Raw genomic sequence first — 18,574 nt, 5'->3', positions numbered from 1 at the left:
GTCGGGTTTTTGGGAGAAGGCCAGTCTCACTTTTTAAATATTTTTTTGGGTCAGGTTTTAGTCCTGCAGGTGAGACGACATGTCCCAAAAATGTCACTTCTCGTATTGCAAAACTGCATTTTGAGGGTTTGAGTTTGAGATTAGCGGACCTGAGGCAATGAAACATCCTCTGCCTGATCCTCTGTCAAATGCTGAAAATGGACAGCAAAATTTGTACTATACACAATGTCATCAAGGTATACTAGACGTGTTTTCCGTGAGGGACCTTGTAACACCAGTTGCATTAGACGTTGGAAAGTGGCTGGTGCATTTACCAACCCCATTGGCATCATACAAAACTGGTAAAGTCCTCGGCCTGTGGTGAAAGCTGTATTTGCTTTGTCCTGTTCCTCGAGCTGCACTTGCCAATACCCTGATGAGAGATCCATCATGCTGAACATGGATGAACCTCTGAGTGCATCCAGGGTGTCGTCTGTTCCGGGCAAGGAGCGTGCATCTTTTACTGTGACTGCATTCAAACCACTGTAGTCTCCCACTAGGAGTTGTCTGTTGTCGAATGTTGTCTGTTATTTTAGTGAGGCCAACCTCTGGGTTTCTAGGGGAGTAGCTGATGGGTGCCCCGCATCATCAGCTAATTTTCGTTTCCCTGTTCAAATCTGCCATGATCTTTGTAATCAGTGTTGGAGGTGCTGCGCTGGCCTTTGTCCTCATACTCTTGGAATGACACGTTTTGGATAGGGACTAGGGCTTCGGCGACGCATCGTAATAGTAATAGTGTCTGCTGGGAGAAGTTGGTCTCTATCTCCTTTCCTCAAGAGGGTCACCGGCATGGCCTGAATAGTGATTCTCTCTGTGAGGCTGTCGGTACCTGTCAGGTTCCCTACGGGTGAAATCTGGATGGTGGTGGTTTACATGAGGGTAGTGTTCCGGAGAAGAATGATGGGAACGTGCCTATCTGGAGGGGGAATACCCATAGCCTGAGCTCCATGTATTTGTGGGTCTGCATGTTCCTTTCCAGGTGGTGTCCACTACTTTGTTCATCCAGCTTCAATTTCAGAGCACCAAGATCATTACTTAAATATTTTACAGTAGTAGTCAGATTCTGGACAGCTTTTCTGAGTTCAGGGTCACTTTCACCTACTGAATTTACTGATGGTGTTTAGCCAACACCCCGCAAACATCTGCAGCATAAACTTCCATTGCTTCATTCAGCAATCTTTGACGGGCATTTGGGAATGCTTGAAATGATGCTATTATATCCTTTTGCAAATGCCTCTTTGTTTTAGCAAAGGACCTCTGAGTTTAATTATCCCAAATGATAAACAGTTCTGGCGGTAGTCTTGTGGGTAGCTCAGCTGCCAACACTGTACTCAAATCCCCACTGGCCTTGTAACGGGCGTCTTTAATTGTCTCGTAGTGGCAATCCACAGTTGAAAAGACTCACGGCCATCGTTGTGAAAAGGGCAGCGGTAAGGGACAGCCCCGTGGCGCTCTGCTGGACGGCGGCACAACTGGCATTAGAGCTCCACCTGAGCTCGTGCTCGCTGGTGGCTCAGCAGCGGAGAGTGACTCATCATCCGACATGAGTTTTCTTCCTCCTCATTTCTTTAGCTTTCGTACGGAACTATACGACCGGGAGACGGTTACGAAACTCACTTGAAACTAACACGCGGGGGAAAAAAACGCACTGAGGTGGTAAAAGACGAGCTGACTCACTGTATCTCAATCTAAGCTAAGCTAGCGGGTAGTGTCGTTAGCCGTTAGCCTTTAGCTTCAGCTCCTCACAAAGTTGAGCAGAATCCCAAGTGACGATATTCAATCAGAGGACAAATCCCACCTCTGCCACCAGTATAAGCGACGTGGGTGTATCAGCAGGAATTAATCAGTCCAACACGTTCTCGGTTTTCCTCAAAACTTTAGTCAAACTCCACATTCCAGCCGACCCGCCAACTCCCCGTTTTCCCTCTCACTTCTCCTCACTCTTCTTCTCCCACTCACTTTACCCTCTCACCTCCAGACGCCCGAACAGCGCCAACTAGTGGTCATAACTCATACATGTAATTACATTTACATCACGCAATTTCACTCTTACAGTATCAATACAATCCAAACTTTACACTGTAATATTTGTTCAGTAAATTAGAAGTTTGTGTGTTAGTGGTTTAATTTCAGGCCACACAACTTTTATTCAAAACATGTTCTGCCTACAGGCCTCATGAGGCCGCTGAGCTTCACTTCTCTCACGCTCGCAGTCGACCTCTCGCTCTGTTGATACGGGAGCACAAGCATCGCAACAACCAACCGTGAGGAGCTGCAGTTTCCATGGCAACCACGGTGCCCAGTCTTGTCTGTCATCCAATGACGTCAAGCGCCAACGCAGACACGGATGAAATTCGACCAAAATAGATTCAGCCTTATTGGCTTTTAGTGAGGCACATACAATTCCCAATCTTTGATTCTGAAGTGTTGCAGAAACAAAGACGACAATAAAGGTTCCCTAAATCCCAATAAACGTTATCATCATTGCCAGTATTGCCCAACATAACAATTAATTATGAAGTTAAACTAAGATGACTACATACTGCATTATCAAACCTTTACATTAACACATCGTAAAGATCATCAATACCCAGAAGAACAGTTCCCCGCTGCACTATCAGAGGGAAACTCATAAAGTCATGGTATAATTGCTATAATATCTCAGCAGTAGGTTACCTCTCATTTGTATGCCTGACTCAACACTTTCTTTAATGAAAGAAAAAGGATATGAACTTGACAAGGATTGCACATTCATCACTTGTATAACAGATGAAATCAGACTCTGTGTTGTTTTTATTCTCATATGTTTTTTTGCATCTTCTTTAGGAATCAGAAAAGATCATTGCAGAGCTCAATGAAACCTGGGAAGAAAAACTGCGAAAGACGGAGGCAATCCGCATGGAGAGGTCGGTACTGGCTTTCCCTCCTATATCTCTGAAGGGGGCAGATGTCATACGTGTGCCTCCGCCCCTCCTTCACTTTGTCTGTGTCCTGTCAGGACGAGACAACCACCCTCACAGCTCTGTGTCTATCTTTTCTCCCCACTGTGCTGTCCGTCTCATTTCTTTCACCTATCCGTCTCATTTCCTCTGCACTCATTCTGTCCATTCTCCTCCCCTCCCCTTCTTTATTGTCACACTCTGCTGCACAAACACCCCTCTCATACCCGTTTGCACTCATCTGTGGCTGCAGACTTCAACCATGTCTGTCCACTGAATCTCACTGGTGCCATTCTCTGCCCGTTGCCGTTCCACAGATCACTTACTGTAATGTTGCACACCATCATTTCCCATCCTCTCTCTTATTAATGTGCGAAGGTTCTTTGCTGAAAATAAATGGCCAGAGTATGTGCTTCTGTTGCGGAAAGTCTTTGTGAGAGATTACTATTACTATTATTATTATTGCATCATGCGGTCTTTTTAAGTATCATTCCTGAGCCTCCAAATGTGTTTCCTTCACTACAGGGAGGCCTTGCTTGCAGAGATGGGTGTGGCAATCCGTGAAGATGGAGGCACTTTGGGGGTCTTCTCTCCTAAAAAGGTAGAAAAGACATGAGATGCAAGCACAGACGTTGATGGAGAAGGGCTGTGTCAGATTTCCCATGAGTGGTGATGCACAGCCTTCCATCATCACGTCTTGTGTTTCCTATGCTGTGTTTTTCTTTGAGCAACCTCCCTATCTATGAGTCACTGGTTTCTCTCATCTACTCATTTCATCAATCTGTCTGTCTGTCTTTCCACTCTGTTATTTGCTTCTTTCACACACTCAGCTTAGCAATGCAAGCCTATTTGATGACCAGCTTGATTGTTTTCCAACCAAGAAGGTTTGTTAAATTGAATTAGAAAACAAAGCGCCTTTCCTGCACTAGATTACAAAGTGATTTTAACATCATAAATGTGCTTATTTCCATAGTCAGAGTTGCCCCCATGATTACTGCAGTTTAACGACTGTGCGGACCCACTGCAGTTCCTTTTCCACCTCCCATGTTTAACTAGAATCCGAGAGAATCCAAGAAATAAAGCATTATTTTCCAAAGCACAGATAAACACACCCATATCTCTGCCCAACCCTGCGGGAAGACGACGAGTTGCCAGATTGTGTGCGTATGTGTGTGTGTGCATGTGCGTGTGTGTGTGTGTGTGTGTGTGTGTGTGTGTGTGGAGCAGGGGGGACACTAGGGCACATTAAAACATACAGCCAATTGTATCTCGACATTGCTAAAGTGAGCCTTGTGCCTCGGTATCGGACACAGAGGGTCGTGGCAGAGCGGAAGTATTTGAAGACTTGAGCGACCCATCGTGTACGCTGTTGTCGGCTTGGGGCCCACAGCCCTACATGGGGGCCATCAGGGTCTTTGCTGATACCCAGAAATGTCCCGGAAACGCAGCAAAAAGATAAGATGCATGCAGAGGTCGGGGTCTCTGTAAATACAGACACCACCACACACTTGTGATTATTTTTTTGAGGGAATATTTGTTGTACGAGTCTCACATGTTATGGGCACCTGTAGCTCACATATTGTACCTTTTTTAAAATAAAGGGTTCATATTTAGATTCTTTAAATTCAATTTTACACAGACCATTTAAATCAAGGCTCATATTTGAATATTACACTTGTAGATTATCCAAATGTTTTCTTCAGCAGTTGGTGCATTCCCTTCACCCCCCTTGTGTGGCAGCCTCATAGAGGCAGTAGATGTGTTGGTACAGGCTTCTTAGAAGAGGTACGATAGGGATGAAGAGATAAGACATTTCTTCAGAACTAGCTGTCACTAGATCAGCTTTGGTTTTAAAACATTCCCCTCTTTGAAATGAATTCCTTTTTAGGCACGTTTAGATCTCCCTCCTCTGCTGCTACTTGATGTGTTGTGGGGTTTTGTCATTCATATCCATTTGTCTTCCATTCATTCTTTTTTTCTTCTTTTCTCTTTTTACTTACTGCCGCTCAATGGGTTAGCATTTCGTTGAGAAGCCTTGTGATCTATTTGCTGACTTTAATGGGGTGTTTTCCCCAAAAAAGGTTGGTGGTTTGACGAAGTAGCTGCTAGCATTAGTTGTAGTGATGCCGTGATGTATAAGACTATAAAGGTGTCATCACTGTGTCAATGAAACCATTTCTGTCCATGTTTGTGTACTGTGTATAAAGAATCACTTGACGGGTCCTGATATAAAACTATGCCCATTGCCCACTTGATTAACATTTCTAGTATTGGTATGTACTTCTGGCACTGCTGAATATTGATGAATCCTGGAAATATTTTCACGGTAAACTTATGTTTCATCTGTAGACGCCCCACCTGGTAAACCTGAATGAGGATCCTCTCATGTCAGAATGTCTGCTCTACTACATCAAAGACGGAATTACGAGGTAAACGAAACCTGAATGATGACACTGAAATACTGTGGAGGACATAGAAAGATTTTGGGTTTCTGCCAGACAGCATCTCAGTAACATCTGAAAGCTCTTCTTGCTTCACATCAAAGGAGGGAAAATGAAATTCACAGTCGAGGGAAACTTGCTTAAAATCACCAAAGGTTTTGCCATCTAAAGTTTCTTCCCCCGTTTCTTTTTGGCCCCCTCTGTAGAATATTCATGTTGAGTATTTTGTTACCATCGCGCCCCCAGGGAGCAATAATAAATGACAGCATCACAGACAAAGGAACGTACAGTGCTTAAGAAGTGGTGTCTTCTAAAAGTATGGTTTAAAGGTTCCATTGAATTTCTGCCTCTGACTTTTTGACAAAATGGCCACCAATAAAATGATAGGGACAGTGTTCACTCTCTCAAAATGGCCTCTGTGATTATTTCAGGGTGGGTCAGGCCGATGCTGAGAGACGACAGGACATTGTTTTAAGTGGTGCGCATATCAAGGAAGAGCACTGCATCTTCCGCAGCGAGAGGAATGCCAACGGACATGGTGAGGCACCATATTATGATTTTTTTTTTTAACTTATGTGTATCGAGTATTTTTATTGTTTTTAATCAAGCAAAGCAGATAGCCTCATGTAGAACCTTTCCTGCTTTGATTTAAAGAAAGATAGAAGTAACCTCTAATTACCTGCAAAGAACAAAATAAAAGCAACCCCCAGGCTCTGTGATGGTCTTAATAGATGACATTGGTGCAAAAATATAGGCTCAAGATTCAACTTCTGTTTCTAATGGATACATAATGCCCTAAATGTCAGAAATCACCTCAAAAGCTGCAGTAGATATATATCCATAATCGTTTGAAAATCAACGTTGATGAGCTTTTTTGAGTCTCTGGTGATTGGTTGATGTGTTTTTGGTGAAGTTATCGTCATGCTGGTGCCCTGCGAGGGATCGGAAACCTACGTCAACGGCAAGCGTGTTGTGGATTCAATCCAGCTTCGTTCAGGTATGCATCTCATGTTTTCAAATGAAGTTGTTGATATTCTGTAAAAGGGATACTTGTATTATCTGTCAGCCTAACTATAATCATCGTGTTATAATAATCAATGTGGCTCAGTACACAGCTTGTGATGTTCTAGGTTAAATACAAAAACCATTATGAAAAAAAAGAGTTGGATTTCAGACATTTGCACTGTTGTATCAGCACTGAAGGAAAAAGGTCTTTGGTCATTTCATGCTCTTCCCGCTTATTTCTGCCCCATGTTTCTTCAGGTAACCGCATCATTATGGGAAAGAACCATGTGTTCCGGTTCAACCATCCAGAACAGGCCCGAGCTGAAAGGGAGAAAACGCCAACTGCTGAAACCCCCGTAGAGCCGGTGGACTGGACATTTGCTCAGAGGGAGCTCCTTGAGAAGCAGGGCATCGACATGAAGCAGGAGATGGAGAAAAGGTACGCGACCCATCTTGGTTGCTATCTCTAAGCGAACTTCTAATAATGGCAGTAGTCTGACTTGTGACGGATCGCACAGTAAATCACAAAATTGTGTCACGTATTTGACAATATATTTTACTCATTTATATAGGCTCACTGAGATGGAGATCTTGTACAAAAAGGAGAAGGAGGAAGCAGACCAACTTCTGGAGCAACAGCGACTGGTAAGTCCAAATAAGTTAGATATTAATCAAACCCACTTCATGAATTTTATGGATTCAGTTTTTTTTCTGTTATCTTTTTGTTAGAAATTATAGACAAGTTTGTAGTAAACTGCAGAGTGGGTTTTAGAGATATTAAGCCATACTTCATTTCATGCCTTTTGCTAGTTAAGTTATAATTAAAGAAGCTTCTTGAGAGATTCAGATCATTTGTGACGTGTTGATTGAAATGTCAGAAGTGAAATTCAAAGTTAAAGCATGGTTTTACTCTGGTCGAGTACAATTGGAAAGCTTGTTTTTGTTTATTGGACGATCGTTTTGATCGGTCCATTTGAGTCTGACTTGTACTAATTCTCACTCTGAGCTCTCAAACTTTTGAGATGTGTGTGCCTGTGTGTGTGTGTGTGTGTGTGTGTGTGTGTGTGTGTGTGCTTGTGCGTGCGTGTGTGTGTGTGAATCACACTTTTCCTCGCGCATGTCTGTTCTTCTTGCATGGAAGGTTTTCTGGTTTGAGACAGATGAGCTTTTACTTCCCTTCCTCTTGAGTTTAACAGATTTTTTCACTTGCGATTTGATCAAGTGTGGATTATATTGTGACTACTTCCCCTTTCCAAATCCTTATTTTCACTTTTCTTGTGTCTTCTATAGTTTATCTGAATCTTGCAAAACAGCAATTTACAGCTAAAGTTGATTTGATATTGAGATCCAAATTAATTTCAAACACATTGCTTTATTTCAAATGCAGTCATGCTGCTTTTGCATGGTTCATGTTAATAGCATGTTTTCTTAACTTCTTCAGTGCTGGTTGTGGACTAAGTTGCAGTGTTTGCTGTTGGGCTGGTCAGCTTTGACGTGGCTGTTGATTTGCTTGGATTAGATTTCTACTCTAGTTTTCTTTCTCTGTTTTATCCTGAGTTTCATCTCTTCAATGCAGTTGCTGACATGTACAATGCATTGTGATAACAATTCCTGCTGTAGTTCTTTGACGGATAGTGACAATGTGGTTTCTCATTGACTTCTTTGGCTACCTCTTTTGCCAGCATTACCTGGTACCTGTGTAGAGCCCTGAGAGCACGACTCAACAACAGAGATATCACTGCTTAAAGTCGAATCATTGAATCTCAGACCTCTTCCATACTCTGGTGGCTTTACTTGCAGAGCTACAGGCCGAGGAGTTCAGACTCCCAGCAACATAATACGTCCAATTCTAGACATAGATACAGTATCATACACAAGACCGGATTATCTGTACCACATGGTTGTGATCTGTAATGTACTTTGTCTACAAAAATGAGAAACTGCATTCTTTTTCCAACTAACATCTTTCTTGTAGTGGATTAACACTTCTCACTCACTCCTGCCTCTCCTCTCTACTGGCTTTCTGATCAACTGCAAGAACAATCTGTCTTCTAACTCACTGCTAATACTAAAGCCACTGAAACCTTCTGGACTCAAGGGAGGAAGCTCCAAATTGCATCTACATGCATGCCACTGTAGCATGTTTGGAATCCAGCTTTCAAATTAAGAATCAATTGAGAAGAGGAAAATGACAAAACAATAGTTCTCCAATCAGCAACTATCTTCTATTCATATTTCTTTTCTAATCATGATATACATGCTTTACCTTTACTTTATCTATATCAATGTGCAACATTGGGAACACTATTGTTAAAGTTGATAACCCTATTTCTGAGATGTGACAAATGTGTTATTCTTATTTAATTTTGTCATATCCATATCACAATTTTCATGAGAAAAAACATGACAATGACGAGCAAGAAAGTCAATGAAAGCCACTGATTGTTGGATTTGTATTTATTTTTCGAAATCTTTATTTTGAGTATAATTCTGGATGGATGGATGGATTGTGGATGTTGCCATACATCGTCTACACCTAGATAACACTATTACAATGCAATAGTACTTTTTTGGTAAATATCCTAAAATCTAAAAATTCTCAACTGCTAAATTCTGTCCAAACTGATGAATAATGTGCTGATATAACTTCAACTTTACTCATAGTTGAAGTTCCCATGTTGCATATTCATACATTTTTTTCATTCTTTTAAAACAAACAAAGAAAAAAACATCCTTTCTTTCTCTTTGATTTCCCATTTTAATTCCTCCTTGTTTTGGGAACCCTTTGGTTTGTTTCCTGTGTTGTTTTTTCAAGGATGGAGATTCTGATAGTGGGGATGACTCAGATAAGAGGTCTTGTGAAGAGAGCTGGAGACTGATCACTTCCTTGAGGGAAAAGCTGCCCCCCAGCAAGCTACAGTCCATAGTGAGAAAGTGTGGATTACCTAGCAGTGGGAAGATAAGAGAGCCAGTTACAATGTACCAGATTCCTCAGCGGCGCCGCATCACCAAGGACTCCAAATGGGTGACCATCTCTGACCTGAAAATCCAGGCAGTCAAAGAAATTTGTTATGAAGTAGCGCTCAATGACTTCCGCCAAACACGGCAGGAAATTGAGGCCCTGGCCATCGTGAAGATGAAGGAGCTTTGCGCCAGCTATAGCAAGAAGGATCCCAACGAGCGAGACTCATGGAGGGCAGTGGCTCGGGATGTTTGGGACACTGTGGGCGTTGGTGATGAGCGCATTGAGGATGTTATTACCAATGGGGCTAGACCAGGAGTGGTTGTTATGGATGACCTAAAGGTGCACATTGATAAACTTGAGGACATCTTGCACGAGGTGAAGAAACAAAACAATATGAAAGATGAGGAGATCCGTGCTCTCAGGCACAAGATGGTCAAAATGGAAAAGGTCCTTCCGCTCATCACCTCCGACAGCCAAGAAAAGCCTCATGTAGACACTCTCACTTGCACTGCCACAACTCCAAGGCCTCGAGAAGGAAAACCCCCTTTGCCTGAACATCCTGATGGAGATGATGTCGATTCACAAACCAGCCAAAGTACAGGAGATGACTCCACCCTTAAGCGAGGCCACATGCGCTGGATGCGCCAAGAGCAGCTTCGACTCAAGAACCTTCAGCAACAAGAGATCTCTAAACAGCTCCGCCGGCAATCTGGACCACACCGCTTTATACCCCCAGAAGACCGCAAGCTACGCTTCCCCTTCAAAAGCAACCCTACGCACCGCAATTCATGGAGCCCTGGTACTCATATCATAATAACTGATCAGCAGGTCATTGAGCTAAAGGTGCCCAAAGAAGCTGTAGAGGAAGAAGATGGAGAAAGCCAAGCTGGAGATGGACAGCTGTCGAGAGAAACGGTGGCTGCTTCACTGATCCAAGTCACTCCCCCGTTGCCAAACCCATCAGTCCAGCACAAGAGCAGCAAAGACTTGGAGCACGGTTCAAGCCAGGGTCACAGGCACAACTATAGGAACAACCAGAACCAACAACCCCATGAGCGAGGTCGCAGCAACTCTTTCAATCACCGCCAGCGGCCCTCTGGCTCCATGGAGTCGCTGCAGCAGTCCGAAAGCAACAGGAGGCACACGCAAGCTTTCTACCAGCCCCGCTCCCATCAGAGCCAGCCAGCATATCTCCAGCAACACCATCCCCAGCAACACCATCCCCAGCAACACCATCCCCATCAGCCACCTTTCCATCCTGACAGCATGGTGTATACAGATGGCAGATTCAATGGCTACCAGCAGTACCATCACACTGACCATGCTAACTATCCAATCAGCTTTCAGGCACCTCCGCGAATGCGCAGGCAAATGTCTGCTCCCAATTTAAAAGCCAGCAGAGAGACGGCAGTCTGAGTGGGACTTTTGGAATCAGGAACTAGTTTGATAAACTTTTAGTAGGCAAACACATTACAGATCACAACAGCTCAGAATCATGTGACTTAAACAGCTCAATCCGATTGTGACTGAGTAGGTTATTGGTTGATCCAAACATATTGTATGTATTATAAGAAGACATTTTATCATCATTATAATATATGCTATTTTATCAGTTGTTTTTTTTTTTTGCTTCATTGTGTGCGCTGTCATCATTAGCATTGCAAGAGCTGTCATAAGGAATTGAAGCCAACAGATTATAAAGGGACTTTTTTTTTGGGGTGTGGGAGACACGTGAAGAGACACGTCACGCCTACTCTGCTCATTTTTCATGTGTGACAATTCATCAATCATGCTTTTATTTGCCAAAATTATATTCATGGTTAAATTTCTGAGTTTACATCTTTGCCATTTTAGTATTGATTTATCATGAGTGTTTTTCACCACTACAGCACAAACACACTAAAGTGTCTCATTTCATCAAGACTTGTGAAAGAACCTGTTGATATTGTAGCCTAAATTAGGAACCTAGTCCCTATTTCTTTCTTTCTTTTTAACATGTAATTGAATCTTTTTTCTTCTTTTTTTTAGCAGTTATACATTTTGTGTTGTACCTCATAAATCACTATTGGCCTAAATCTGGAATCAAAACACCACTGTTTTACATTTTCAAATTGATTATGGAATGACTTGATGCACTAGTCAATTGCGTGATTGCCTTTTTAATGGACTGAAATAGTGGTCAAAGAAAGTGGGATCCAAAAGGTGCCTTTTTATGCACTAACTCCATTTGAAAATCAAAAAGTTTCTTTCCCCTGTTTTTTAATCAACACTATCAACCTTCTATCAACTACTTACCTAACCAAACTAACTTTTCAGTCATAACATTTATTCAAATTGCTAGTAGGCCACTTTATCGCTTTAAAAAAAATGCATTTAAAATATTTAACTGTCACATAATTGTATTTCAGTACTTTGCACTTCAAGTCATGGATAATTAGTTAGGAAAGACACTCATTTTAATGTTAAAAGTTTTTACGTTCATTAATAATGCTATGTTATACGAAAGACCCTCTCAAATGTAACAAATCACTATGCGGAAATGGTGGGAGAACGACCTAACTGTAATAGACGAGACCCACAAAGTTTGAACTATTTTAAAGTTTCACTGTACCCAGTCCACAAAGTTCAATATTATTTTCTGTCTCCTGTATAAGTCACACATCACAAACTGAGCTCTGTTTTTCATGCGATGCGGTCTGAGAATATCATTCTTGGTTTGTGGTTCACTGGGTAAGCACAGAGATCTCCGTGTTACGATTGGAAGTCTACAGAGTGTTGTCAGATTCGCCTTAAACAATATTGGAGGGAGGACAGAGACTTGAAGCGTTTGTCGAATGTTTTTCAGGAGAACTATCCAAGTTAGATTTTTAAGACTGTCTTGTTTTAGCTGCATAAAATGCCACATACTCATGAAACTGTCAGAATGATGGTCTGTAGAGACAGTTGTTTACCTCTGTGCTCAAGTCTGCCTGTCAATCTTGCTTTTCCTTTATGCATTTCATAGCTTTAAAAGAACCCATTAATTATAGCATTTAGGTTCCAGATGGCCTTTAAATCCTTTTAGTGGAACAGTGACATTCAGCAGCATCATAGAGGCCATTGAGGACTATAAAAAATGTTAAACTGTTTCTCTGTTTCCGTGTTTTATACTAATAGTTTTGCCAGTATATATTCTGCCGTACTATGCTGTAACAAAAACCAAATGACATATGCAAGTCCAGTCTCTCCGCCCTGTGTCATGACTATCTTTGCATGCGATAGCCTCCATGTCTTCATCCCTCATAAATGCTCCATTAAAGAATGTTATTTAACGTATGCGCTGGTGCTGATGGCGACCAGGTAAGCTGGAAAGTATATATCATCAAATGGATATTTCTCATGAAATATACATATACTGTATGTCTGTGTTAGGGCTCAACCTCAAAATGTCTGTTAAGTGTTGTACATCTGCTTTTTGAATCTGCAATATCAAGTGCCTCATTGTGGCTGTGTACCAAGTTGTTATTCCTTAATCAAGCACTTTGTGCAACCATTCAGCGCATATGTGAACAAGACGAGGATATACTGAATAACTATGTTGCTGGAGAATTTTCAAAATATGACTGAAATAAAATGACATGCTCCAAGTACACATATTTGTTATATATGGTTGGTATTTGTTTTTCACTGCCAAATAACCAGTTTAGGGACAGAATCAGGGCTCTGTATGTGAGCACTTCACATGAATGTCCTACTGAGACATTTTAGGAAACTCGAAAAAGGTTTGACTGTAAATGCTTTAGATTAAGATTTTTAAAACATTTACCTATTCTACAGACTTGTACCCCTATACGATGCACACACAAAACAAGCCTTATTAGCCATTTCTTATTACTGTTATAGTTTACTGCATCATGACAATGTCACACGTATACTTGCACCACGGGATGGTGATGGAAGTTGTTTAGTTGGCATGTACCTCATTCCATTATCATGATTTTAGGCATTGCATTACACCTTTCAACTTATTTGTGAATTTGAATATTTAGGTTTTGAAACTGCTTCAAATGCTTAATTCACATGGTACATTATGGCACACATTGGATTACCATAGTAGCTGCGAGCAGATGACTACATTCAGTAAAACTTGTTTTTTTGGATTTCCAATTGTTTTTTCATAGAAGGAATTCAGCTTTTAGCTTGTAGGCAGGATTTCGGCAGGGAGGAGGTTAATGACCGATGAACAGGCTGCATTGTCTTCCCAGAAGACACTGAACAAACAGGATGAGGTCACCGGGCCCACGGCCTGTCCTGCTCTGATGATGATGGCGCCCCTCATTGGATTACGTTGACTCGGCTTCTACCAGCAGCACCTATCCGCTTCCATCCATGCAATCCTTTTCTGTCAGAATATAGCATGTGTTCTCAAGTTATATTTACAGAACATTGTATACTCATTTTAGAAGGTGAACGTTTTTCATTCATTGCATTGGCCAAAGAATTGGGCTAGACATGACAATAATTAATTTCTTAAAATTCTTTTGGGACCAGAACTATTCAATTTATTTCAGATTTGTGGATTATGTTTTAGGTATATTATTACACATTTAAGGACATTTACACATAGTATTACGCATTTTATGACATTTTAAACCCACGTTCATGTCTCATTGATTTGTTTATACATCCAGCTCCATGTGCGCCATTTGGACCAGTAACCAAAGCTTTAAGTACTTTTCTTTAACGTATAAATAAAACTGGTCCAAAGGAAGACTATTTTATAATTCTCAGATTATTGTGTGTATTGTTGAGGCGAGCTAAATTCACCGGTTGTTTCGCGGCTGATGGAGAATTGTCCATGTTCTCTCTCCTCGTCCCTGTGTGTTGGTGTCCAGGTGTACGAGAGCAAATTGCAAGAACTTCAGAAACAGGTGGAAACTATTTCTCTGGTCGCTGAGACACCTGATGAAGAAGAGTTGGAAGAGGAGGAGGAAGAGGAAGGTGTGTACTGTACATTTTCTGTCCTGCAGATATACATTTACTTTCTGTGTTTATGCCCAAAATATATAGTTTATACATATGATATATATATATATATAATATACTTTGTTTTCTTCCACACTTCTGTACAGAGCCTAAACTTCTGGGATGTGCGTATAGTATTTCCTGATTTCTAGATGAACATAATACTTCATTCAAATTAAAATGTGTTCATCTTGCCATACTAATTACTCATTTAAGGTATTATGTGAAACTAGTCCATAAGAATCCTCTAATTCCTTGAAAAGAAACATACTACTAATGATAAATTAATTTTACTTTTACTCAAAAAGATCATACTTATAGTTTTTCATGTTTTTTTTTTTTTGGACTTGGTTAATGATAAAGTCCTAATTTTCTCCGACGTCTTTAAACATTATTGATTTCACCCAGCCTTTTTAAAATGATCAAAATGATTAACTTGACTCATCTCATCTATCAAGGTGATATGATGTTTAGTCCAAATAAAACCATTCACTGGACTATATTTGTTATTCCAGTTGAGAGCAATAGTCGGTTCTAATCCTGTGTTTTGACTTTTGAGGATGAGGTCACCCTTTCTTTGCATTTGGTTGACGGACTGTGGTTTTATGCAAAAAACATCACAATGTCCCCTCCCTTTTTGTCTTCTTGATTTGATCTTCCTAAAACAGTGCTTGTGAATTTAATGCTTTTGTGCAGCTTTTGTTGTAAATTCGGATCGTGGAGGCCCCTGAACGCATCATAAAAGAGAGGTTTTCAGCACAGGCAGTGCTTGCAGAAAATATTGACTCAAAATACTCCACATTCCACATTATGGTTTACCTATAATTGCAGGCAGTAATGTAAAGTACTCTGTGTTTGTAGTTGGACTAAAATAAGTAAAACCACTGGTATGGTACTTTTTGGTTACATGTGCATTTACCATGCATGTTAATGTTATCCGTGTCTGCTCTTTCCCTGCAGTGCCGTGGACTCAGCACGAGTTTGAGTTGGCTCAGTGGTCTTTCAGGAAGTGGAGGTACCATCAGTTCACCTCCCTGCGTGACCAGCTGTGGGGGAACGCCGTCTACCTGAAGGAGGCCAATGCCATTAGTGTAGAGCTAAAGAAGAAAGTAAGCACAAATTATATTGCAGAATAAAGAAGAAGAAAAAAATTTGAAGCACAAAAGTTTTGACCTGGTTGACTGAAAGGCCTAAAAACATATATAGAAATATGAAAAAAAACATCCATGGTGACCATGGAAAGAGCTGAATAAAGAAAAGCTGAATGAAACTTGTGTGTACAGGATGATGTAAAATAGTGATCCTAAGTTTAGTTGCAATCACATCCTGTACTCACTCTCCTGGCAGCAGCATTCACAAAGGTGAATCAGCCTCAAGGTTCTGGGATGTTCAACTGTGAACTGTGCTACATGACGGCAAGATGATGTCATGCTAGTGCTTTATTTATCTGGACACTCAATTTACAACACAACGTGTGTTTGTGCAGAAGGTAATCCTTCATCTCTCCCCAAGTGGGGTGTTGACCCATTGTCACGGAGAGAAATTGGATTTATTATGAATCAAATCCATGCCAGAAAAGACAGTGAGCGCTGCATGATTCATGAGTCTTGTAAGTGACAAACAATCTTGAATAAAGGTTCAAAGCTTTAGATCAAAATGACTATTTTTGAGTTCATACTTTTTTCTACTCTCTGTTTATCCTTCCCTTTTCATTCACCTCTCCCGTTCTTCAGGTCCAGTTCCAGTTCGTCTTGCTGACGGACACTCTGTACTCTCCGCTGCCCCCTGAGCTCTCGGAAACAGAGAAAGATCGCGACTCCAGGCCTTTCCCCCGCACCGTGGTGGCCGTAGAAGTTCAGGACCTGAAGAATGGAGCCACACACTATTGGTCCCTTGATAAACTCAAGTAATGCCAACGTCATATAAAAATTTAGTCCTGGTTTTAGTTTTAATATTCAAATACTCAGCGAGTGCAACATGTCCTCTATTGTGCACATTCTGTTTAGGAAATCGGCATTCATTACAGTCTGCAGTTTTCTCAGTCAGAGAAAAAGTACATGAAATGAATGAGTCTGACATCCATTAGGTGTGCCGTATATTCTCTTTCTGCTTCTCATTAATGTTAAGTGCAATGTCGTCATTTGCAGGCAGAGGCTGGAACAGATGAGAGAGATGTATGACCGTGCTGGAGAAATGGCCTCCGCAAACCAGGAGGACGGCGAGGGCACAATGACGGGAAATGACCCCTTCTATGATCGCTTCCATTGGTTTAAACTTGTGGGGAGGTACGTAACGCAACTACAGAAACAACACAGGAAATGCTGCAGATGTTGCAGTAGTTTACCACCAAACATCCTGTTGTTGTACTCGTTTTCCTGTTTGATTTCTAAAAGGTTTTGTTTTTGTTGCTTTATTTGAAATGGGTCCATGCGTCTCCTTCATTCCATTTTTCATTTTCATGGTCAGATTATTTTTGACAGATTATTATTTTTTTTGTCATTAGAGTCATGTGTATCATGTGTATCACATGTTTTGTAATCATTTCTATTTGGTTTTACTTTGTTGCTCATCAAGTATATTTTGTTATGTTTATAATTTAATGTTACATTTGTTGTTCTTAATTTCATGTCATGTATACTCAGTATTTCTTTGTGTATTTGTTAATTTTATTTTACATCACATTTGGAATTGTTTTTATGTTGTTTTTTTTTATCATAAATTGTGTCATTTTCATGTAGCCGTTGTAACATTTTGCCGTGTCTGTTGCCATTCTCATGTTGATATACCCTCCAGTCCAAAAGCCTGTTAATAGCATTTTGTGTTTTATCTTCTTGTGTCACTATACATTAGATGATTTATATGTTAATCCTTTCAAAGTGACATTTCATTTTTGTTTCTATAAATTTCTGCGAAACCTTTGAGCTTATTGTAATACCAGCTATTTATTAAATTAATGCTTCTGTTACATTCACAATAGCTTTAATAGTATTAGAAAATACAATTCTAAATTTATTTTGGAGTAGCTGAGCATCAAATCACCACTAGGTAGAAGAAAGTAAGCATGTCATCCTTACTAATCGGATGGCTACGGTTTTGTTTTTTAAAATCTTTTTATATTTATACATCATATGGTATATGTTGTAGGAAACTACCAAACATACCATTTGTGAGAAAATATTGTCAAAGTGAAACTTCACATCTTCTACTTGACATAGTCTCTTTAACTCTTCTATTACTCCATTGTTACCTTCCCTTGGTTCTTGCCTCTGTTCCCAAACTACCAACCCGTTCAGCTCGCCCATCTTCCACGGTTGTGTTAACGAGCACCTGGCTGACCGCACGCCCTCGCCCACCTTCTCCACCACTGACTCGGAGATCACAGAGCTGGCGGACGAGCGTCAGAGCGAGATGTCCGACTTGATTGACGATGAGGCTTTTGTGGATGACACCAGCTCGGATGCCGGCACCGAAGAGGGCTCCGACATCTTCAGCGACGGCCAGGATCCCTTCTATGACCGCTCCCCCTGGTTTATCCTGGTGGGAAGGTTGGTGACTGTGCAGTGGCATTACCACGTCCTCCACACACAGACTGGAAGGAGTTTGGGCGGATGATGGCTCGGCTTAGGGCTTATTTTTAAATACACACATGTAGAGGGAAATTAAGCAAAGGGTGGGAGGAGACAAATATTAATGCTCTTAGAAAGTTAGAAAGCCCTTGAATGAAAATGGATGAATTTATTCAGTGCAGTGAATGTCTTTGGATCTGTTGAGATGGATGATGGACAGACGGACAGTTTTCAGTATATGTTTTAGTATGGAGGAAATACAATTATATTTTTTACATATTATGTTGGTAGCTGGTCAATCGGTCTTAAAAAATGTGAGAAAATACTAGAAGCACATCTTTTATTAATTATCAGTAAAGCCCTCCTTAGTGAAAGAATATTCTCAGAATCAGATCATGTACTCATAGCAGCTTTGCAGAGATAAATTGGACCGTTTTTTAATTTAATATGATTAGTCGTGCTTCTGTGCTCACAGACTTGCTTTGTGCAAGTTACTTTTAATTTAGACTTACTTACCCGAAAAATTGAAAAGCCGCCATCCTTTCTTTCTTCCACCTCCTTCCTCCCAGCGTGATGCCTCATCCCCGCCAACATCACAGTGCTGACTGTATTAAC

At 40.9% G+C, this 18,574-nt stretch overlaps 1 protein-coding gene across 9 annotated transcripts in view; it reads left to right on the top strand.

Annotated features, from left to right (window-relative positions):
* The window catches only part of kif1b (kinesin family member 1B), a 58,658-nt gene that overhangs the window by 26,361 nt on the left and 13,723 nt on the right, over positions 1 to 18,574 (top strand). For 4 of the 9 annotated variants that reach the window (XM_068597350.1, XM_068597348.1, XM_068597353.1 and 1 more), the window contains 13 exons: positions 2,866 to 2,945; positions 3,504 to 3,579; positions 5,328 to 5,407; positions 5,851 to 5,957; positions 6,333 to 6,416; positions 6,683 to 6,863; positions 6,997 to 7,069; positions 14,264 to 14,369; positions 14,501 to 14,518; positions 15,354 to 15,502; positions 16,127 to 16,299; positions 16,541 to 16,678; positions 17,687 to 17,938. In XM_068597350.1, the coding sequence (XP_068453451.1) occupies positions 2,866 to 2,945; positions 3,504 to 3,579; positions 5,328 to 5,407; positions 5,851 to 5,957; positions 6,333 to 6,416; positions 6,683 to 6,863; positions 6,997 to 7,069; positions 14,264 to 14,369; positions 14,501 to 14,518; positions 15,354 to 15,502; positions 16,127 to 16,299; positions 16,541 to 16,678; positions 17,687 to 17,938 (1,517 nt within the window). Of the gene's footprint in view, positions 1 to 2,865; positions 2,946 to 3,503; positions 3,580 to 5,327; positions 5,408 to 5,850; positions 5,958 to 6,332; positions 6,417 to 6,682; positions 6,864 to 6,996; positions 7,070 to 9,239; positions 13,021 to 14,263; positions 14,370 to 14,500; positions 14,519 to 15,353; positions 15,503 to 16,126; positions 16,300 to 16,540; positions 16,679 to 17,686; positions 17,939 to 18,574 lie in introns of those variants that run through there. The other 5 variants (XM_068597354.1, XM_068597351.1, XM_068597349.1 and 2 more) reach the window with 3 other exon arrangements.

Source organism: Clinocottus analis, unplaced genomic scaffold, assembly GCF_023055335.1.
Source record: "Clinocottus analis isolate CAN_PGR_092001 unplaced genomic scaffold, fCliAna1.0.p SCAF_4, whole genome shotgun sequence".
NCBI classification, from domain to species: Eukaryota; Metazoa; Chordata; class Actinopteri; order Perciformes; family Cottidae; genus Clinocottus; species Clinocottus analis.
Note: the sequence above shows the minus strand (reverse complement) of the source record. Positions and strands in the feature narration are given on the sequence as shown.